At 36.2% G+C, this 25,227-nt stretch overlaps 1 protein-coding gene across 1 annotated transcript in view; it reads left to right on the top strand.

Moving 5' to 3' along the window:
• Positions 1 to 5,236: 5,236 nt before the first annotated feature.
• LOC135209779 (uncharacterized) overlaps positions 5,237 to 25,227 on the top strand; it is a 162,433-nt gene continuing 142,442 nt past the window's right edge. Inside the window, exons 1-3 of the mRNA XM_064242561.1 lie at positions 5,237 to 5,376; positions 11,123 to 11,307; positions 18,322 to 18,432. Of these exons, the coding sequence (XP_064098631.1) occupies positions 5,237 to 5,376; positions 11,123 to 11,307; positions 18,322 to 18,432 (436 nt within the window). The remainder of the gene's footprint in view (positions 5,377 to 11,122; positions 11,308 to 18,321; positions 18,433 to 25,227) is intronic.

The raw sequence follows: 25,227 nt of genomic DNA, 5'->3' as shown, positions 1-25,227 counted from the left end.
TGCATAGAACAAGTGGTTATCCAGCAACGGGACCAACGGCTTGACGTGACTTCCGAACCACGTCGAGAGTGAACTTCTATCACCAGAAATACACATCTCCCACACCTCAATGGAATGCCCGAGAAGAGAACCGTAAAGTAATGCCTACGGTTTACGAAATGTGAATAGGTAAAGTCACTGGTCTTTTTTTTGTATATTTTTTTATTCCGATATTTCCATTCGCATTTTTCCTTCCTTCCTCCCGATATCGATGACGCTTAGCGGCGCCGTTCATTCGGTTGCTTTATATTCCGTTGTGTCTAATAACCAATTGCAATGACATGAGTGCATTTGCATATAGAGGAGATATTATTTGTTTTATAGATTTGCAACAGTTGTAATGGTAATGGCGCTTTTTGTTTCAATAATTTTAATATTTGCAAATGTAATACAGCTCGTAGTGATGATGATGATAATACCTTTTGCAAAAGTGGGTCCGATATATTGTTAACCGGAATATTTTGGGAAAGATAGTTTACCCTTTGAGTTACGGAGTCTTTGATCAGTGGACTTTTATCTTTCTCTGATTGTTAATGACCAATCAACTGTGTTCATATGACACCGAAATGCAAAGGTTCGTATGAATTTGTGTTGACTCATTCATATTCGATGTGGAAATGCATTTACACGTGGGATGAAATGATTGTGTTGGAGTCTGCGAGCTTTTTAAAACTATATCGATGATGTTTTGTGATTGGGCGAGAGAGAAGTTCTTTTAACTGTCGCTGGATAGTTTCCAACAAGAGCCAGTTCCAGGACGGAAACGGGTTCTTGCTTCCAGGGTGGCTACTTCAGAAGTCCAGATGGAAACCCAGATGGAAATCATTGCAATTTATTGATGCTTAAAGCGACCATTTTCCTCGCCATTAAACGCCACTTTCAGTATCCACTTCTCCGAAACAGAATACAGAATTTTGGCCAAAGGCCACGCCCTGGGACCTACGAGGTCATCCAGCGCTGAAACGGAAATTGACAGCAAAAAGGTCTGAAAGGTGTAACAGAAGGAAAACCTCAAAGCAGCTGCACTATGAAGTAATTCTTAGAAGAGGGTGGAAAGTACGATGGAAGAAGGAGAATATGAAAGGAGGTACAGTAAAAGGAATCAAAGGGGTTGCAGCTAGGGGCCGAAGGGACGCTGCAAAAGAACTTTACATAATGCCCCCTACAGGCCATCTTTTCCCATACTTAATTGCGGGTAAGTGTATGCCTGAATATATGTGTGTGTGTGTATAATGTCACTTTTGTCCTGGTTAGAAAATATATGTGATATTGTTTGTGGACAGTGATCAATCTCATCGCTGCCGTAAGATAAACACCTCATCAACCGCGGGAATAAAACCTCTCGTTTTTATGAAACAGTTCATTTTTATGAAGCCATTTACATATTTCTCTTTATCCACCGTCAACAGCGAAGCAGAAAAAGAGGATATAATTGTGTCGCGTATCACTTTCGAACTTCGAAAATAGATTTGGAAAAAAAAAAAAAGTGCCATCGATGCCTTCCATTCAGTTGCTAATAAAACAATGAAAGGGGATTTTCAGCTTAGTCGCCCCCCCCATCCCCAAGAAAAAGGGGAAAAACAAATAATCAGGGAAGAATTATGTGTCAGTTTGAATTTTTCCCATCGTTTCTTTTATTTATTTATTTATTTATTTTTTTTTGCGTATTTCAAACGTCCGTTTTTTCGCGTTATTCTAGCGTTTAGATAAAAAACAAATGGTGCACTGAATTTTTTATATTATGAATGACAAATGGAAAACTTTCTATTTTTTTCTTCGAAAAAATTGAATTGTCGAGCCTGAAATATTTCGGTAAATCTGAAGTGTTGCTGTACAAATAAAAAGTTTTTAAACGATATCCAACTAGTGTGTTATTATCTAATAATAAAAAGAAATATTTACATATTACCTTGTTTATAGGTGGGAGAAGAGACATGCAGAAAGTCCGCTAAGTATCTCTCTCTCTCTCTCTCTCTCTCTCTCTCTCTCTCTCTCTCTCTCTCTCTCTGCTCTCTCTCTCTATATATATATATATATATATATATATATAATATATATATATATATATATATATATATATATAATATATATATATATATATATATATACATATATATATAGTAACTGGTAAATCTGCTTAGGCACGAAGATATAGTAATTCAGTTTGTATTCCACATAGGAAATGAAAAAAGGTATATCTCAGAAATGCCCAACAGTTTCGCTTCCAATGGACCTCTTCTTGGAGCGTTTATTAAGGAAAGAGATAAAGTTTACAGTGCATGCGGCCAAGAAAGGCCTAAAATGTTTTTAAACATAGTTACCAAAACTAGCATTTTGAGCTACAAACTATTCAGCAGTAAAATAACAATAAAAACAAGAATAGCAGTTGAGCAAATGAAAAATACCAAAATATCTAACGAGGTAATACATCCTTTATTTGAAACAGCATTACATACAGTACATATTAACAAAGCCTATACTATATGATAGTTAATGGATAACATATCCAATTTGTACTGACGTTTCAGGACATGTAAGATAAAAGGATCTAATTTATACAAACCAGGCGATAAATTAAAATTTTTTCCTTTGCTGTGAACAATGCAAGCTGTCTCTATCAAATTTCTTTCAATAAAACCTGTGCTCTTAAACAAAATCTTTGACCCGAGCCAGTCAATCGGTGCATTACATAAACTACTATGAACACATAAAGCATTGCTCGTATTATTTGTTCGTATATTATATTTATGATTTAAAATGCGTTTTTCGAGTGTCTTCCCAGATTGTCCTATATAAAAACTACCGCACTTGCATGGGATCTTATATATGACTCCTTCATTGTTCTCCGGACTATTATGAATTAAAGTTTTTCCAATGGTGCTAGGATATGAAAAAGTTGTACTAAAACCAAGTAACTTTAGGGGGTAGACTATAGATTCTAATGTGGGATGGTATGGGAAACATATAAAATCCAGTTTTCTGTTTTTCTCCTTATATGAATAAAATGTTTTTCGTGCTAACTTTAGCACGAAAAACATTTTATTCATATAAGGAGAAAAACAGAAAACTGGATTTTATATGTTTCCCATACCATCCCACATTAGAATCTATAGTCTACCCCCTAAAGTTACTTGGTTTTAGTACAACTTTTTCATATCCTAGCACCATTGGAAAAACTTTAATTCATAATAGTCCGGAGAACAATGAAGGAGTCATATATAAGATCCCATGCAAGTGCGGTAGTTTTTATATAGGACAATCTGGGAAGACACTCGAAAAACGCATTTTAAATCATAAATATAATATACGAACAAATAATACGAGCAATGCTTTATGTGTTCATAGTAGTTTATGTAATGCACCGATTGACTGGCTCGGGTCAAAGATTTTGTTTAAGAGCACAGGTTTTATTGAAAGAAATTTGATAGAGACAGCTTGCATTGTTCACAGCAAAGGAAAAAATTTTAATTTATCGCCTGGTTTGTATAAATTAGATCCTTTTATCTTACATGTCATGAAACGTCAGTACAAATTGGATAATGTTATCCATTAACTATCATATAGTATAGGCTTGTTAATATGTACTGTATGTAATGCTGTTTCAAATGGATGTATTAACCTCGTTAGATATTTTGGTATTTTTCATTTTGCTCAACTGCTATTCTTGTTTTTATTGTTATTTTACTGCTGAATAGTTTGTAGCTCAAACTGCTAGTTTTTGTAACTATGTTTAAAACATTTTTAGGCCTTTCTTGGCCGCATGCACTGTAAACTTTATCTCTTTCCTTAATAAACGCTCCAAGAAGAGGTCCATTGGAGGACGAAACTGTTGGCATTTTCTGAGATATACCTTTTTCATTTTCCTATGTGGAATACAACTGAAAATTTATATATATATATATATATATATATATATATATATATATATATATATATATATATATATATATATATATCTTAATTATAGATGGAACTTGTTACTTCCATAACAACCTCGATAATCTATGATAAAAAAATATTAAGAATTAACGCATACTGAAAAAGGGCAAGGTAGAGAGTTCACTTTGGCCCTCTCTCTCTCTCTCTCTCTCTCTCTCTCTCTCTCTCTCTCATCTATGACAACCTCAACTATGAATGATAAAAAAAAAAAAAAATTAAGTGATACTGGAAAAGTGCCACCCAGAATGTTCACAAAGGCCCTCTCTCTCTCTCTCTCTCTCTTCTCTCTCTCTCTCTCTCTCTCTTGGGGAGAGTAATAAATCATCTTGCGTGCACAATATGCCATAAGGGTTCTGGGATAATTGAAGCTCTCGGGGATAAAGTTACAATGATTTTCTCGCTCGTTTGGGGGTACGAAGCCTTTTAGAGAATTATGAATATACGTTTGAGAAACTATTTTTCTTTCGAAGGTTCTCCTTATTATTGTCTGCATTTTTCTTGATCGAGTTTGGGTGCTAAATTTTCGTCTGAAACTTAGATATTCGTTTGTTTTGGATTGATTACGAATCGGCTTCGATAATACAGTTTCCTCTTTTAGATGAAAACTGAATTAAATTTGTATTTCTTGATTGATTGATTTTTAGTTTCCCGTAAAAAAAAAATAGAAATAAACTATTGAGATGACTTTGTCCGTCCGTCCGCACTTATGCTACCCGCCCTCAGATCTTAAAAACTACTGAGGCTAGAGGGCTGCACATCGGTACGTTGATCATCCATCCTCCTTTCATCAAACTTTCCAAATTGCAACCTTCTAACCTCAGTAATTTTGATTTTATTCAAGATTAAAATTAGCTATAATCGTGCTTCTACCAATCTGTAATTGCTAACAGCCAAAGCAAAATGGAAGTTGTACAATTACATAATTAAGTACATGGGCAACTTGCCTTTGGCCATAACCAGATATTTTTCACTACATTTTTTAATGACTGAGCGACTGTGGTCACTTGCCTATAACTGTTCATTCCCCTTGATTAACCTTTACGTGGCCTGACTTCTACTGTCTCGTTAAATATCCCACCAATGGGCGATGAGGCACATTTTTCATAGAACACTAAGGAAAGAGAGAACAGAATATAGAATTAAGGCCAAAGGCCAAGAATTAGGGACCTATGAGGTCATTTAGCCCTTGAAAGGGGGAGACTGACATCAAGAAGGGTTGAAAGGTGTAATAGGAGGAAAACCTCAGAGCAACTGCACTATGAAACAATTGTTAGAGAAGGTGGAAAGTCAGATGGAAGAGAATATGAACGGAGGTGCAGTAAAAGGAATGAAAGAGGTTGCAGCTGAGGGCCAAAGGAACACTATAAAGAACTTTAATGAATGCCTACAGAGCACCACGTGAGGTGAACTGATGGCACTATCCCCCTAAGAAAACTAAATATTTACAGGTACATAAGAATGCTGTGTACGACGTCAGTTGAGAAGTCGATGATTTACCAGCCACAAAAAATATGACAAAATATTCAAAGGCGATGGCTTTAATCTCAACTCTTCTCTATCAATCATAAATTACATCCATTGACTGACATCATTTATAGTTGTTGGTTTAATAATGCAACTGATGTTACCTATTTTACGATGAATAGATGTAATTGAAACATTATACAACAGCAGTGGCCACTGTGTGTGTTTATCTTTGGATTAAGTAAGTATATCTTAGTTTTACCAGACCACTGAGCTGATTAACAGCTCTCCTAGGCCTGGCCCGAAGGATTAGATATATTATACGTTACTAGGAATCAATTGATTACCTAGCAACGGGACCTACAGCTTATTGTGGAATCGGAACCACATTATAACGAGAAAGGTATTTCTATCACCAGAAATAAATTTCTCTGGTTCCGCGTTGGCCGGGCCGAGAATCGAACTCGCACCACCGAATTAGCAGCCGAGTGCGAAGTCCACTCGGCCAACGTGATACTTTATCTTTGGATTAATGCGTACGACAATCAAATGAAACATTTCATGGCTGCTTGTTCAAGCTTAGGATTATTTGAAATTACCATCATAATGAAGACCTTGTCGTTACCTACCCTTTATGAATATATTTTTTTGTTGAGGTGCAATTTGCAAAATCCCACATACTTGACTCTAGATTAAAACTGTTGCATTAGGATACGACTATTAAAAAAAAAAAGTTAATTACATATTCATGAAATCTTTCATATCAAAATACCAATTCCAAAAATTGCCATACGCATGTGTTTGAATTTTTTTTATTTTTCATTTATTTTTCAGTATTGCTGCATCATATATTGTTTCTGAATTGCCGTCAGGGGTTGAAATAAAACACTAATTCAGACATGATAAACAAAGGTTCTGTGCATGAAAGCACAAATGTTTGAAGGAATAAAAAAAATTACCGTATTCCTTGACGACTTTGACCTTTGACTTTTCATGGAAACGCTTTCATTAGAGTTTAAAATAAATTTTTGCCAATTTCTCTGACAATGATTAAACTACACTGCGATTTATAAATATATATATATATAGTATATATATATATATATATATATATATATATATATATATATATATATATATATATATATATATAGACATATACATATATGTATTATATATTACATGCATACATTTTCATAATTATTTACGTTTATACAGGGATATGTATAAGTACAGTGATGCTCAAATCTCATGCGACATGACTCCATAGGATTTCGTTCAAAATTCACTAACTGGCAACTAGCATGCCCCCATATCTATCTATTATTTCAATGCGGAAACGCGATTATTGCATACAATAAGGCCATAATATGTTTAATAAGAGTGAAATTTGTCATATATTTCAAAACTGTATGAAAATGTAGTGTAGCCAAATTTCAGAAAAAACTTTCGAAACATTTTCAAAACTTTCGTTCACACATTGCTGAAGCATTTGACAAAAAAAAAAAAAATGTCGTAACATTAATAATGCTTCCAAAGCAACATAAAATTTTAAATAGTCCTAATTGATTGCTTTTACTCCTCAATGCTGAAAAAAATGTCAATATGTATACATAAAAGTAGAATGAGCCCACCGATATCAACGTGTGAGGGGATCGTGTGTGACTTGTCATTAGTGTCGGTGCAACAACAACCCCGGTGGTAAACATAAGTAGGTTTACAATGAGTAGCGACAATGAAATTATCTTGAAAACACTTACTTTATATGTGTTAGAGGAATAATTGGATTTTCATACATAATTATTTGTTATAATTCTTAAATATTTAAAAAATGATGGCATATAGCAAATATTCGCACATGCAATTATTCTTTTGTCAAAGCCAAGATATTGTTCCTATGCCTAGGCGTTAGTTTTCTTTACTCTACACTTAACACTCACACCTCTCTATTAATTAACAATTTCTGAGAAATGAGGTTATCTGCACATTCTTGCACTTCAAGTTGCCTTATGAAAGAATGAATTATACACCATAAGCGAGCAGAAGGACTTTTAAGAAAAGAATATTTTAAACCAGTTGAAAAACAAGTTTTTCATACGCCTTGATATTAATACTTAGGATATTTCGATTAATAGCCATCTTCTCCATATAATAAAATCATCATCATCTTTCATTCCTCAAAGAGCAGGTAATCTTTACAAATAAAAACATTAGTAACAGATTATATTTCAGAAGGCTTAGAATATTTTTTAGGCTTATAAATAATTTTGCAACATACAGACACCTTAAACACAGCCTAAAACTTCAACATATGAAGAAAACGGTTGTAATTCATATTCCTATCGTATTCCTCAAATAACAGGTAATCTCTACAAATAAATTCATTAGTAACAGATTACATCTCAGAAGGCTTAGATTATTTCTTTAGGCCTATGAAACATTTTGCAACATACAGGCAGCTTAAACACAGCATAAACTTCAACATTCAAAGAAAACTGGTTGTAATTCACATTCATACTTTGAAAATGTTGTTATTACTGTTGAGCTTATTAGGTCTACTACCACAATGCTGCAGGCGTAGGTAGTTATGTTGACCAGTTCGAGGAGCATGTTAAGAGTGCTTTCATTGATGGCACCGTTAACCTTATCACACCGCACTTTGAACTGAGCAACGTAAAAATAATCACTTCAAACCACACAGATTACGAAACATACCAATGCCTAAAAGGGATCATATATATATGACCATAAGGAAAAATTATGAACTAGCTGTGATCCACAAACTTGTCGACATGTATGATATTAGAAAAAAAAAAAAAAGTTTAACACTACTTGGCAACGTCACGCTGAGTCTGGGAATCTGGACGATATAAAAAGAATCATGTCGCATGAGATTTGAGCACCACTGTACATACGCACATACACACACATATATTTCATACATACTCATACGCCTGAAAAAAAATATATCGATTGGTAATCAGTAAAGGAGACGAAAAATCTTTTTTAATTTCCCTACGGTACAATAATCCTTAAAATTATGGAATTAGCTGATTATCCAAAAAAAAAAACAAAAAAAAAAAAAAAAAAAGGCGAACAATCTATTATTTTAATTTCCATGGCGGCCTTTCCGTGTGTGTGTGTGTGTGTGTGTGTGTGTGTGTGTGTGTGTCCCACCCCCTTTGCGCAAGGAAAAATCATAACAGTAAATTTGGAATAAACAGTTTACCTCTTTCCAAAAATGATGGAAAAATATTTACCAGGCTCAGTGAATCTAATTTATCTAAACCAGTTGAGTTTTCTTTCATCACAAACTCATTAGTAACTATATAGCTCTTAATATAATCTTATATGCAAATTGTATATAATATATTATATGTATTCCCGACAAAACATCCACCATGCAGTTGACTTTGTTGGAAAATGCTCAGTTTCATTCGAATTCATTGTAATTTTTCTATTCACAGTAATTGGTCTGTTTCTTTTTTTTCTCTGTTAATTATCATACGTACCCTGTCATAAAAGTTAGTAGCATTTCATACTGCTCGGGCCAGTATTATGCAAATTTTGAGTCTAATGCTTATGAGAGAGAGAGAGAGAGAGAGAGAGAGAGAGAGAGAGAGAGAGAGAGAGATTCTTGCACAATGAAAATCATAAATCGTATGATGGTTTTGTCTTGGCGTCTAGTTCAGTCATCAGTGATATAAATAAACCAATCCTTATCAGTTTCTCTTTTCGGTAAAATCGTCATTACTCTGAAGGCCATAATACGAATTTATACTTAATTCTTAACTCTCTCTCTCTCTCTCTCTCTCTCTCTCTCTCTCTCTCTCTCTCTAGGTAGAATCGGAATTTCTCTGAACACCGTAAGACGTATCCAAACTTCATACCAAGCTTTAACTCTCTCTCTCCCTCTCTCTCTCTCTCTCTCCTTTTAAGAATATACTGGCTGACATTTCTCTAGAACGAGTTATAAATGGAAAGCAATAATTAAGAGAAGCCGAGCCAGTACTGCAAGAGACGAACTTTCGTAAAGCGGTTGATAGCTGCAATATTTAGCCCTAATATTTAGCTACAACATCTGTCAACGCTAACGAGGGCAAAGAGAAAATTGTTCACAAATTTTTCTATTGAAAAAAAACACCTTTGCGTTCTGAGATACGCCGCTGGGACATCTGTTAAAGAAATAGTCTTAGGATCTTCAGCGTCAAGTACGCACGCCATTGAAATAATATGTGAGAGCGGTCTTTGCATACTCGTACAATTACAACGGCCTGGTGTAGGAATATTATTGGGCTGAGGGTAATGGGATCTGGGAAATGATTTAGAACAGAAGAGAACATATTATAAGAATTTAGGCCAAAGGCCAAGCACTGGGACCTACGATGAGGTCATTCAGAGCTGAAATGGAAATTGGCAGTAAAAGGATTGAAAGGTGTAACAGGAGGAAAATCTCGAAGCAGTTTCACTATGAATCAATTAAGAGAGGGTTAAGGAAAGTAAGATTGAAAAAAGCGAATATGAAAGGAGGTGCAGTAAAAGGAACGAAAAATGGTTGCAGGTAGGGGCCTAAGGAAGGCACGCTGCAAAGAACCTTTAGTAATGCCTACAGTGCACAACATGGGGTCCACTGACGGCACTACCCCATACGGGGAACAATTTTTTAGAAGAGGGTGGAAAGTAAGATATAAAAAGAGAATATGAGGGGTTGCAGCTAGGGGCAGAGGAACGCTGCTAAACGACCTTACGTTTTGCCTACAGTGCACCTCAATGAAATACACCATTGCACATTGACTACTGACAAAAAAGAAGAGCAAAAATCACTGATATGATTCAGACTTTGTGCCAAAATTATCCCTTTTTTTCACGTTATAATTCTTTGTACTAGAAATATTAAGTGTTTAATTCTGGCAGCTGAATGAAATGATTGCAATACAGTACAATGGAAATCATATATAATTCCATGATCCGATGTGAAATATATTTTTCATTGACGTTCTTAATAAAATAATTGAAGTGATACAATTCTCCATTGTGAAATAAAACGTTTATTAAAAGTATTTTAACAAACGCATTGAAATGATACAATTCTCTCTCTCCCTCTCTCCTCACTTCAACGTCATGCTTCTGTTTACATTTAGACAATTAAATCAAAGAGACGAAGCCGATAGCATTTTCTACCACTGTTTCATTTATCAGATTTAAAGACCCCATTTGCAAAATAATTGCATTTCCTAACTTTGTCAGTATTTGGTTATGAATTCAATCGTCCAATTATACCTTTTATCATGGCAGTTTATTCCAGTTAACAGTTTTGTTTTGTCAGTACTAAATAAACAATGGGGATTATTTTTATATATCTATATATATGTTTTTTTTGTCCAGTTTGTTGAGTGGCCTGTGAATCAAGTGTAATAAATTGGCAACAGACTTCCACTGCATAGTTAATGTGACATCTCTTTACATGCTTACGGGGAATGCTGGTCGTATATATATACGCGCTTGATGGCACGCGCTACGCAGTGCTGGAACCTGGTGCTGTCTGTGATGTCTCCCTTATGCTCACGATTCCCTACCTACCCTGCCCATTCCAGAGGCGGACAACAGGTTGGGATGAGGAGGGTTGATATGTAATATCTACCCTACCCTCCTGATCCCCTCCTTACCCCACCCCCACTAGGCCGGACAAGCAGGTTTGCAGCAGGAGGGTTGATGTTTCATGTGTTCCTTACCCTCCAGATTCCCTACCTACCACCCACCCTGCAGGGGCGGACAAACAGGTTTGTAGGAGGAGGGCTGATGTGTCATGTCTCCCCTACCCTTCTATTCCCCTCATTCCCCCGCCCCTCCAGGGCAGACAAGCAGGTTTGTAGGAGGAGGGGGGATGTGTCATGTCTCCACCCTCCAGATTCCTTACCTATCCTGACAGCCACCAGGGGTGGACAAGCAGGTTTGCATGAGGAGATTGTATGTGTTTTATCTACCCTACCCTCCTGATCCCCTCCTTACCCCACCCCTCCAGGGCGGACAAGCAGGTTTGCAGAAGGAGGGCTGATGTGTCATGTCTCCCCTACGCCCTATAAGCTTTTTGTTTCTATTTAATGTTTTGATCTCACGTCAAGCAAGTGAACACTGATATTTAATGTGAAATAAAAAAAAAAAAATCATAGACAAAACATTACAAGGATGTTCAGTATGATTTTATTTAACAAGCTGTTTAATCTGTTTTCAGCGACCGCCCCCCACCCCTACCCCGCGCCCCCAGGCTCTGAAAACGTACATACTACACACCGTCTTTATTCCACCGCTGTTGACTCTGGGACAAATTGGACGAAATCTGTTGCGCTGGGAAAAATAAGAACATTGTTTAAACTCCATCAACCTTTGTTCAGAGTATCATCGTTTGCTCTTCTCAGATTCACTTCGAGCGGCTTTGATGGAACTCAGTCGGTTTGCTCTAGGAATTGGTAATGGCTGTAGCACCCTAAAAAAAAAGAAATGGAATCGTTTTCATTAGTTCAGCATCTCTCTCTCTCTCTCTCTCTCTCTCTCTCTCTCCTCTCTCTCTCTCTCTCATTCGATCAATATGTTAAACGTATGTTTAGGGAATGATTCTAATTAGTTGAGCTTGTATGATGATCCCTCTGCCTCTCTTCTCTCTCTCTCTCTAACAATATATATATATATATATATATATATATATATATATATATACTATGTACCATATAACACACACACACACACACAGACACACACACACACATATATATATATATATATATATATATATATATATATATATATATATATATATATATGTGTGTGTGTGTGTGTGTGTGTGTGTGTGTGTGTGTTTTTAGCACAATTATATATATGCACAAACCTGCACACTCAAATGAAAGAAAGAGCGAGAGAGAGAGAGTTTTGGCATATGTAAAGTCCATGTGGTCCTGACCTTTACTAATGGTATTATCTGGACCTCAAAAGAATTTCTGAAATAGCAGTTGTCATGAAAAAAGAAAAAAGGAATTCGGAATTATTGAAACAAAGTAAGCTGCTTTTGAACGTTTAGTCATCTTATAGACTTACAGGCCTTTGAATGTCATAGGATTTTGTTTTGGAATTTTCCTCGTGGATACTTCAATTTTCCAGTTTTCTGTCAAAGAAAGCTATTGCACGCCTGCTTTGTTTGTCCATCCGCCCTTAGATCTAAGAAAAACTACTGAGGCTAGAGGGCTGCAATTGGTATGTTGATCATCCACCCTCCAACCATCAAACTACCAAATTGCAACCCTCTAGCCTCAGTAGTTTTTATTTTATATCTAAGGTTAAACTTAGCCATAGATCGTGCATCTGGCAGCGCTTTCCGGAGGCAAGGGTAGTAGCCGCACTCCACCGCATCTGGTGAGCAACTGGAATCCTGCCGGTCTTAGAGCGTTATACGTTGAACGGAAAACTTGATTTCAGGGCATTTCAGACCACCAGAACGTCCACTTTTAGGCAACTCTGGACATCAACGATGCCATCCCGCGCCAGAACGCCCATTTCCCTTCTTCGTTCCATTTAATAAGAGTCGTTAATATCCTTCCTTCGCCTTCATCTGGAGGGATCACCTCGCTGATAATGTAATTTGCCTTGAAGGAGTCCTCCCTCCCATCCTCCAGGATGGAGGATTATTATTATTGTTATTATTGGCAGTTTTTAATTAGCGACGGAGGGAGGACCAGGAGAGGATGAGGATGAGGATGATGATAAGGCCGCGTTCATTAGTTTCCCCCACCGGATGGAAATCAGCTTCTTTTTCATTACCTCTGTATCGCTGCTTTCTCCATTTCCTCATTAATCACGCGGGTTGTGTTTGTGTGTGTGTGTGTGTGTGTTGAGGCGGGATATGTGGTTGCCATAATTCATATGTTGTTATTATTATTATTATTATTATTATTATTATTATTATTATTATTATTATTATTATTATTATTATTATTATAGACTGAGATTGGAAGAATCCAATGTGTTGTTCCCAATATTATTATTATTATTATTATTATTATTATTATTATTATTATTATTATTATTATTATTATATTATTATTATTATTATTATTATCGCATGCTCTCTCTATTTCCGGGTGCAAAGATGAAAAGTAAAACTCGAACGACACCAGAGCCACTCATAATTCAGAGAGATTTAGGCATTAAGGAATGGCTCTGGGACAGAGCTCTGGATTTTCTGCTTTTGTAATCTCTCCTGAGTGATGCAATAATATTACTTCGCTTTTTATTTTTCTGATTGATAGGGCACACGTCATCAAAACATGGCCGACGTCATATGTGCAAATCGAAACACAGAAATGGAGTCAGATGATTCTCACTGTCTCTCTCCATATGGATATTGAGTAACGAGAAATGCAAAGCTGCTACTCTCTCTCTCTCTCTCTCTCTCTCTCTCTCTCTCTCTCTCTCTCTCCATATGAATATTGATTAACAAAAAATAAGTAACTCCTTCTCTCTATCTCTCTCTCTCTATGGATATTGAGTAACGAGAAATGCAAAGCTACTCTCTCTCTCTCTCTCTCTCTCTCTCTCTCTCTCTCTCTCTCTCTGTGACAAATGAAAAAAAGATGAAGGTAAAAAAAAAAAAAGGAAGTTCCCATTGTAGGTTTACGCTGTTGTCAGGAGGAGCCAATATGGGTCTGGTCGTAGGATTGACCTGCATGAATTATTTTTCCCATTTGGGTAGAGAGGTGGTAGAGAGGTGGTCCAGGTAGATGTAGGCAAAATGTCCAAGGCCTCCATCAACACATCTGCTTGCTTGTTTGTTTGTTTGTGCTCTAATAAACTTCCTCTGCATCATCTGCAGCTTTCAACATCAGATGCGAGATACGCAACAGTGATGTGTTTGCCAATGAAATAAGAAGGGTATATATATTCCATCCGCGGCATTTCATCATATGTTTATCTCGCTCGATCTGCTCGCTGATCAAGGATTCCAGGAATTGGTCAGTCTTGGAATAGGACGTTTTCGATTAAATGTAATTCCTTCAATAAAGAATCGTCCGTCTGAGTGGTTGAATAACGAGTAGAAAAGTTATTGCTGTCTGAAAGGAATTTTGCATTTACGTAGTTAACATATTCTCTCTCTCTCTCTCTCTCTCTCTCTCTCTCTCTCTCTCTCTCTCTCTCAAGGCCTAGAAATTCATCATGCTCGTGAATTCAAACTCTAAATTCCATTTTGTATTCCTCTCTCTCTCTCTCTCTCTCTCTCTCTCTCTCAGGCCTCGAAATTTATCATGTTCTTGGATAGATTTGATATAACCTAATTGCAATATAGATGTAAAAGATATTATTGTTACTACGTACTCAAATATCTGACGCAACTGTTCGCAATGATTACATTAAAACAAAATTTTCTCTCTCTCTCTCTCTCTCTCTCTCTCTCTCTCCTCTCTCTCTCTCTCTCATTACTTACATATCCTTGAAATGAAGAGTGCGGACAGGCAAACGAATAGCCATCTTAATGACTTCGACAGAAAAGTCATAAAAATTATGCTTTACATACAATCAAATAATTCAGCAATATACAAGTATCAGAAACAGAGTCGCCCTATATTTATATGAGGTAACTAACAGCTATATATAATTTACACTGCGGATACCCGTAGCCTACATCCTGGCTAGGCAGTAATAAGCGAATTAGCCTAACGATGCAATGTTAACATAGCAGTAATTGAGGTGTTCGGTTAACTTAGGCAGTTACATGTACGTTGACGTAGCATATTAATTATAGAAAGACACGGCTAATACACATCCTGCAACATTGGATAATACATCTCGATATTCATTCGTATGCAGATGAATACAGCAATAAATGTATTAATTATTGGACGCATAAAATATTCGTATTTTCTTTTTTCAATTTTTTTTCAAACTTGATAATCAAGAGGACATTACTTATTAGCGTCATACAGAGAGAGAGAGAGAGAGAGAGAGAGAGAGAGAGAGAGAGAGAGAGAGAGAGAATCATATCCGCATACCTGACTGCATTCCTGTTATGTCATATGCGCAAGTGACGTCATCCATGTTATGATGACAAGTACTATCGATGTTTTCAGAAAATATAATATATATGTCATATTTTGAAGTCGATCCAAAAAAGACGAGTTTCATCAATAGAAATGAGTTATATAGTTTTATCTGGTTAGCGTTGTATTTCAACAGCTTTGCGAAGTTACGTTAGGTGAGTTTAATTAGAATGACCTTGCAATGCTGTTGATAACGATGACGTTAAAGATGATAATGATGAAGAGATATAAAGCAGTGGAGCAAATGAAGATCCAAGACGCAAGTTCATTAAAAAAAAAAAAAAAAAAAAAAATGGCCGCTACAGCGTATAATCAAAGCCACCGAAAACAGATCTCTCTTTTGGTGGTCTCGGTACAATGCTGTGTGAGCCGCTGCCCATGAAGCTTGAAGCACGGCCCGGTGGTGGCCTGGCATATATCGTTGCCAGAAGCAAGCAGGATTATGGCTAACTTTAACCTTGAATCAAATAAAGGCTACTGAGGCTAGAGGGCTGCAATTTGGTGTGTTTGATGATTGGAGGGTAGATGATCGACATACCAATTTGCAGCGCTGTAGACTCAGCAGTTTTTGAGATCTGAGGGCGGACGGAAAAAGTGCGGACGGACAGACAATTTCAGCGACGGATTTCAATTTCCGTAATTAATAACGGTCCGTCAGATTAAGCCTCCCTGAGAAGGGGGTGGCCCCACCGAATCTTTCATCTGAGACTTTGATCAGCAAATTAAATGTGATTGGAATAGCATTTCGTCGCAAAATTAGAACAGGGACAAATGAAGCATTTAGCTGTTCAGATGAATTAGAATATTTCGGATTGGCTCGATAGGTCAGCCGGAAAATGAATTATTATTATAATTTTTTTAGGATATATGACATTTGTGAGTGATACTATATAAATCTTTATAAAGATATGGCATTTGTGACTGACTGTAGCTAAACAGGTTTATGTGATAATGACTTTCCTTTGTTATTTCGAGTACAAAATTTATTTTAATTACAGATAAAACTGGATAGATGAAAAACAAATGGATTGCATAATGAAAATCATTTTTGAAAGGTTTGTATGATTGAGAAATTCAGTATTTTTTAAGGACTGAAAGTACCATGATCTTGGAAAAGGTCATTTGATACAAAAAATTATTATTCAGAGAGTTAGTTATAATGCCATCTCTATAATAATAAAATCCAAGTGGATCTTTTTTGTTTGTCCGCCCCTCCTGGGGGTCGGGGTTAGTAGGGGAGAAATGACACATCATCCATCCACCTCTGCAAACCGGTTTGTCCGGGCCGATTGGTATGGTGGTAGGTAGGGGAGAAATGACACATCCACCCACCTCCTGCAAACCTGTTTGTCCGCCCCGAGTTTGGGCGAGGTAGGTAGGGGAGAAATGATACAACACCACCCAACTCAATGCAAAACCTGTTTGTGCCACCGCCCCCGAGTGGGGACGGGGATTAGTAGGGGAGAATGACCACATCATCCATCCACCTCTGCAAACCGGTTTGTCTGGGCCGATTGGTGTGGGGGTTGGTAGGGGAGAAATGACACATCCACCCACCTCCTGCAAACCTGTTTATCCACCCTGAGTGGTTACAAGGTTAGTAGGGGAGATATGACATCCACCCACCTCCTGCAAACCTATTTGTCCGCCCTGGGTGTGGGAGGGGTAGGTAGTGGATCGGGAAAGTGGGGAAACATGATGGGCAGTGCAATTACTCTCTGGTTCTCAGCAACGGCCTGGTCTGCGTTCGCTAGGTCCATGGACCGCTCCTGGTCGACCGCCCACCAGTTCACCCAGATGTAAATAGGTGCCGACGTTTGCTGGGTTCAAGGTTGAAAGGTGAGGCTAGCAGTCCATCCCTGAGGATCTGCGGGGAAGTGGGGAGTGGAGGCTTCATCGTTCTGATACTATATATATATATATATATATATATATATATATATATATATATATAGATATATAATATATATATATATATTATGTATCTATAGATATATATAATATATATATATATATATATATATATATATATATATATATATATATATATATATATATATACATATATACATATATATATATATATATATATAATATATATATATATATATATATATATATATATAATAATATATAGTATATATATATACGATATAAAACACATATCATAATGTAGCAAAGATAACCATATGAATAAATATACCACTGGGTTTCTAGGTCACAGCGATCTGTTTTTTTATTTTAGTTGTCTAAAACAAATCCTGTGAAGTCTAAAGTCCACGTTTTTTTTCTTTTATGAAGCTTCCATCAATTAAGGTACAGATGAATACGGAATAACGACCCGCTATTGAAGTCCTCGTATGATACTGGGCATTCTGTGTGTAATAAGAAATGACGTCAGTTACGGCTGCATTCAGATGATACTTCCTGATCGCGTCTGATAGTTCGGGAAGAATTATGAATTAATTAAATGTAACATCAAACCAACTGAAGTGATTGCGTAACGCAGTCTCTCTCTCTCTCTCTCTCTCTCTCTCTCTCTCTCTCTCTCTCTCTCTCTCTCTCTCTCTCTTTATTGTTTGATTGTTTATACCAGTTTAGTGAGTGATTTCAGCTTTAGACAATTTAAATCTCTCTCTCTCTCTCTCTCTCTCTCTTTCTCGTGTTTGAATGCTCATTAATTACCAGATAAGAGGGATTTCATCTGCCAGGGAGTCTCTTTTGAAGTCCAGAAAAACAGGAAAGGGTTAAGCGCAAATGTCTAATTCATCCTTGTAATTTCACTTTTATATTTCAGTTCCCATTACCAGCTCCACTTCTGTATCCACTTCTATGCCTCCTCCTCCTCCTCCTCCTCCACCAGAGGTCGCTGTGACAAACCTCCCGCCCCCCAATATGTGGCTGCAAGGTACTGCAAGCGAATACTCTCTCCTCGGTGTCATAACTTTTGGGGAATTTTAGCCAACCAGTTAAGGTAATCAAGTAGTTCTGGAAAAGAAAAAAAGATTCTCACCTCAAGGAAATGTTCGTCGAGGTATTCAGATGTCTCGTATTATTTCTCGAGATGGTGTATATTAGGAATATAAAACTATATCTTATTATTTCTGTGAGGTGGTGTATATTTGAAATATAAAATTATATCTAATTTCTGTGAGTTGGTATATTAGGAACATAAAACCATATCTTATTATTTCTGTGAGTTGGTGTATATTAGGAATATAAATTTATATCTTATTATTTCTGTGAGTTGGTGTATATTAGGAACATAAAATATCTTATTATCTCTGTGAGTTGGTATATTAGTAGCATAAAACTATATCTTATTATTTCTGTAAGTTGGTTAAATTGGGAATATAACATTATATATTACTATTTGTGTGTTGGTTTATATTAGGGAAATAAAATTATATCTTATTATTTCAGTGAGTTGGTGTATATTAGGAATATAAATGTTTTTTTTTTTTTTTTTTGCGTTTTGTAAGACATCCAGTGCACTTTTGCCTAAAGTTTGTCGTACAAATAAAACATGAATAGAGAAAGATGCCAAATGTTACCTATTCATTTCTTTAAGTGTTAAATTTTTTTTATATGTTTTTTTTTTACTTATGTTTTTTTTTTTTTTTAGTTTTGAAGGAATTCACATTTTTAAAGGAATTCATAATTTTAACTTATGCAACAAAATCAGATTTGAAGTGTTGTTAGTTTTTGAAGGCTTGTGGACGCAGTGGACATTTTCAAAATAATTTCTGGTGATACACTAAACCAGCTTTTTTGAGAATGCAGACTTTTCTTGTACTTGCAGTAATTGTCGCCATCGATTGCTTTTATTGAATAGTTTCAATTTTAGCCTAAGAATAGGCAACTCATTCCGAGAGAGAGAGAGAGAGAGAGAGAGAGAGAGAGAGAGTTACAAGGAGTTACAAGGATTAGGATGTCTCAAAGACTTGTTAGCTGTAGCCTAGGACAAGGCAACTTTCCGCACAAGGAAGAGAGAGAGAGAGAGAGAGAGAGAGAGAGAGAGAGAGAGAGAGAGAGAGACGGTAAAATCATCCATATAAAAATGGAGTCAAGATATAAAAAGGCACCCGGGCAGACGGCTATAATTAACAGCTCGAGGGAACGACAGCACCACCGGTAATTGAGAACAAAGTTCCCAAGGGCGTGATGAGGACCTCAGCTTTCAACGTGATCTTTGAAGCGAGTGGTAAAACAGCGAACCAATTGGAAATAGCTACCGCTGTGTGAAATATTTTGGATATTATTATTATTATTGTTATTTGGTCTCTAATTTTGCTATTGCCTTTTTTTCTCTTCTTTTTTTATTATGTCTTATTTATTTTGAAATTGTTTTTTTTTTTATTTCTTATTTATTTATTTATAGATTTACTAATTTTTTAGTTCACCTTGAAACATTGAACTTCCATTTACATCAAACAAAGGAGATGAATTTATAAGTCTAATTATAGTTTCCAGAGCTAAGACTGGAAATTAATTGCATGCAAGACTTTCAGACGAAAAGAATATATTGCAAACTTGCATCATTTCAAAAAGGAATGAGAAATGACATCCAGAATTGTTTAAGGAGTTTCTGCTCTTACGATATTACTAATACGATATTCCCCTACTTTACCATCCTCACAAAAATCAAGGAAAAAAAAAAAATCGGGAGTTACATCTAAATACATTTGTCTGAAACCGCTATCCTTGGAATAGAAAAAAAAAGAAAAAAAAAATTATATGTTTTTTTTTTCAGTTTGTGGGAGTTACCCACCCACCTACAATAATATGTACTTCAAAAATATATACTTATCCTCAGCCAACTCTTGGAACACAAAATGGGTTCGCAAAGGAAAACTGAAAGTTATGTAACAATAAGGAGGGGAATATATATATATATATATATATATATATATATATATATATATATATATATATATATATATATATATATATATATATATATATATATATATATATATATATACATTCCTTTCGGGGGGCGGACATTCTTATTACAAAATACAAAACTGCTTATGTAAGAGACCTCTCTCTCTCTCTGCTCGGTCTCTCTCTCTCTCTCTCTCTCTCTCTCTCTCTCTCTCTTCTCTCTTTCTATTAACGTTACACGAAAACCACCAGACAAGAAATAATGGATGGAAACTATAAAACTGAAGAGATGCAACACATCCTCTGTGGGAACTTCTTTACATTCAAGATATATGACACGTGGGATAAACTGCCACCAGAAAGAAGTTGTAAACAGCAACATTGTGGAAGAAGAGTTTAAAAAAAAGCTAGAGAAAATCATTAGGAGGACACTGTGAATGAACAGAAAACCTGCTCCTAGAGGTGAGTGAGCACACGATATCTCCTCTTTGGATGGACTAGTAAATCTTTGAGACATCCTAATCCTTGTAACTCCTTGTAACTAACTCTCTCTCTCTCTCTCTCTCTCTCCACTGATTCTGTGAATAATATTTGCGTTCACATTTAATACATCAGAGAATTCCGCCCTCCCCTTCTCCCCTCTCTCTCTCTCTCTCTCTCTCTCTCTCTCCTCTCTGGGCGTCTGACAGCTTATGTGGTCACCCATCCACGTATCGTTATCGCCTTATATACCTACGCTAATATTGAGAACGCTGTCTCTTTATGCTTTAGAGTAATGCATCAATATAAGCCTCTGATTTCGACTTCAATTAGGCATTGCATAATTACCCAGCATATTTTTCTCTGGAGTATAAACCAGAAAATGATGATGAAGCATAAACTCAGGCTAATTCTGCAATAGAAAAAAAATAATAAAATAATAAATAAGTAAATAAATATTCCATAAGGAAATTCCCGTCATTTAGTAATCGATTATGGACGTGAATTGTCGAAGAATCACATTTAGAAATACTCACATTATCAACTCAATAAATTCCAAGGTAAATGATTATTTTGATGATAATATAATTCTGATTAACCTTGCAAATAAATCTTTTTTATAATGATTCACTGAGAATAGGAACGATATCCACTGTATTATTATTCATTGCCGTATTATTACTATTATTATTATCTTTTTTTTTTCTATCACAGTCCTCTAATTCGACTGGGTGGTATTTATAGTGAGAGGTTCCGGGTTGCAACCTGCCTCCTAAGGAGTCCATCACTTTTCTTATTATGTGCGCCGTATCTAGGATCACACTCTTCTGAATGAGTTCTAGAGCTACTTCAGCCTCTAGTTTTTCCAGATTCCTTTTCAGGGATCTTGGGATCGTGCCTAGTGTTCCTATGATTATCGGTACAATTTCCACTGGCGTATCCCATATCCTTCTTATTTCTATTTTCAGGTCTTGATACTTATCCATTTTTTCCCCTTTCATTCTCTTCAACTCTGGTTTCCCATGGTATTGCGGCATCAATGAGTGATACTTTCTTCTTGATTTTGTCAATCAACGTCATGTCTGGTCTATTCGCATTATCACCCTATCCGTTCTGATACCATAGTCCCAGAGGATCTTTGCCTGATCGTTTTCTATCACTCTTCAGGTTGGTGTTCGTACCACTTATATGCAAGGTAGCTGGTGTTTCTTGCACAGGGTTCAGTGGAGGGCTTTTGCTAGTGAATCATGCCTCTTTTTGTACTGGTTCTGTGCAAGTACCGGACATTCGCTTGGTATGTGGTTTGTGGTCTCATTTTTCGTATTGCACTTCCTACATATGGGAGAGATGTTATTTCCATCTATCGTTCTTTGGAAATATCTGGTTCTTAGGGCCTGATCTTGTGCCGCTGTTATCATTCCTTCAGTTTCCTTCTTAAGCTCTCCACTCAATAGCCATTGCCACGTGTCATCACTGGCTAGTTCTTCAGTCTGTCTCATGTATTGTCCGTGCATTGGTTTGTTATGTCATTCCTCTGTTCTGCTTGTCTTTCTCCTATCTCTGTATATTTATGGGTCTTCGTCTACTTTTATCAGTCCTTCTTCCCATGCACTCTTTAGCCACTCGTCTTCACTGGTCTTCATATATTGCCCTAGTGCTCTGTTCTCGATGTTGACGCAGTCCTCTATGCTTAGTAGTCCCTCCCTCCTTCCTTTCGTGTTATGTATAGTTTGTCCGTATTTGCTCTTGGGTGTAGTGCTTTGTGCATTGTCATATGTTTCCTCGTTTTCTGGTCTATGCTGCGAAGTTCTGCCTTCGTCCATTCCACTATTCCTGCGCTGTATCTGATTACTGGCACTGCCCATGTGTTTATAGCTTTTATCATATTTCCAGCGTTGAGTATTGACTTGAGTATCGCCTTGAGTCTCTGCATATATTCTTTCCTGATCGTGCCCTTCATCTCTTGATGTTTTATATCCCCTCCTACCATTATTCCCAGGTATTTGTATCCCGACTCATCTATGTGTTTGATGTTGTTCCCATCTGGTAGCTTTATCCCTTCAGTCCTTATTACTTTGCCCTTTTGTTTTGTATGTTGACTAAGGCCCATTTTTTTTTTTCTATTCCAAACTCCATCCTGATGTCCCCAGATACAATTCTTACAGGTCTGGATTAGGGTTATCTATTCCTTGATGCTCTTACCATACAGCTTGATGTTCGTCTATGAACATCAGATGGTTGATTCTGTTGCCTCTTTTCTTTATTATATTATTATTATTATTATTATTATTATTATTGGCCTTTAAGTTTGCTATTGCGCCTTTTCTTCCTTTTTTTTTCTATTTTTTATTATATTTTTTTATTCTTTTATATGTTTGATATCATTATTATTATCATTATTTTTTTTTTTTTTTTTTTGTTTTTTTTTTTTTTTGCTCTATCACAGTCTCCAATTCGACTAGGTGGTATTTAATAGTGTGGGGTTCCGGGTTGCATCCTGCCTCCTTAGGAGTCCATCACTTTTCTTACTATGTGCGCCGTTTCTACGATCGCACTCTTCTGCATGAGTCCTGGAGCTACTTCAGCCTCTAGTTTTTCTAGATTCCTTTTCAGGGATCTTGGGATCGTGCCTAGTGCTCCTATGATTATGGGTACGATTTCCACTGACATATCCCATATCCTTCTTATTTCTATTTTCATATCTTGATACTTATCCATTTTTTCCCTTTCTTTCTCTTCAACTCTGGTGTCCCATGGTATTGCGACATCAATGAGTGATACTTTCTTCTTGACTTTGTCAATCAACGTCACGTCTGGTCTATTTGCACGTATCACCCTATCCGTTCTGATACCATAGTCCCAGAGGATCTTTGCCTGATCGTTTTCTATCACTCCCTCAGGTTGGTGCTCGTACCACTTATTACTGCAAGGTAGCTGAAGTTTCTTGCACAGGCTCCAGTCGAGGGCTTTTACCACTGAATCATGCCTCTTTTTGTACTGGTTCTGTGCAAGTGCCGGGCATTCGCTTGCTATGAGGTTTATGGTTTCATTTTTCGTATTGCACTTCCTACATATGGGAGAGATGTTATTTCCGTCTATCGTTCTTTGAACATATTTGGTTCTTAGGGCCTGATCTTGTGCCGCTGTTACCATTCCTTCAGTTTCCTTCTTTAGCTCTCCCCTCTGTAGCCATTGCCATGTGTTATTGCTGGCTAGTTCTTTAGTCTGTCCCATGTATTGTCCGTGCATTGGTTTGTTGTGCCAGTCGTCTGTTCTGTTTGTCATTCTTCTGTCTCTGTATATTTCTGGGCCTTCGTCTACTTTTATTAGTCCTTCTTCCCATGCACTCTTTAGCCACTCGTCTTCACTGGTTTTCAGATATTGCCCCAGTGCTCTGTTCTCGATGTTGACGCAGTCCTCTATACTTAGTATTATTATTATTATTATTATTATTATTATTATTATTATTATTATTATTATTATTATATTATTATATTATTTTTATTATTATTATTATTATTATATATTTTTTTCTAATATTTTCGATATTATTATTTGGTCTCCAATTTTGCTATTGTTTTTTTTGTATTTCTTATTTATTTATTTATAGGTTTATTAATTTTTTTAGTTCAACTTAAAACATTAAACTTTCTTTTCAATCAAACAAAAGAGATGAATTTATACGTCTAATTATAGTTTCCAGAGCTCAGACTGGAAATGAATGCATGCAAGAATTTCAGACGAAAAGAATATATTGCAAACATGCATCAGTTAAAAAAGGAATGAGAAATGACATACAGAATTGTTTATGGAGTTTCTGTTCTTTACGATATTACTAATACAATATTCCCCCTACTTTACCGTCCTCACTAAAGCTAAGTAAAAAAAAAAAAAAAATTAAAAAAAAAAAAAAAAAAATTAAAAAAAATTTAGAAGTAACATCTCAAAACATTTGTCTGAAACTGCTATCCTGGGAATAAAAAAAAGAGAAAAAAAAAATAAATATTTTGATCACCTTTTTGTGGGAGTTATCTACCTACAATAATATATACTTTAAAAATATTTACTTTATCCTCAAGCCAACTCTCGGAACACAAAATGGGTTCGCAAAGGGAAAACTGAAAGTTATGTAACAAGAAGGTGGGGAAAAATATATATATACATTCCTTTTGGGGGCGGACATTTTTATTACAAAATACAAAACTACTTAGGTAAGATCTCTCTCTCTCTCTCTCTCTCTCTCTCTCTCTCTCTCTCTCTCTCTCTCTCTCTTTTCTATTTACGTTAAACGAAAACCAGACAAGAAATAATGGAGGAAACTAGAACTGAAGAGTTT

Source organism: Macrobrachium nipponense, chromosome 38, assembly GCF_015104395.2.
Source record: "Macrobrachium nipponense isolate FS-2020 chromosome 38, ASM1510439v2, whole genome shotgun sequence".
Lineage (NCBI taxonomy): Eukaryota > Metazoa > Arthropoda > Malacostraca > Decapoda > Palaemonidae > Macrobrachium > Macrobrachium nipponense.
This window is presented reverse-complemented; position numbering and strand designations above follow the sequence as displayed.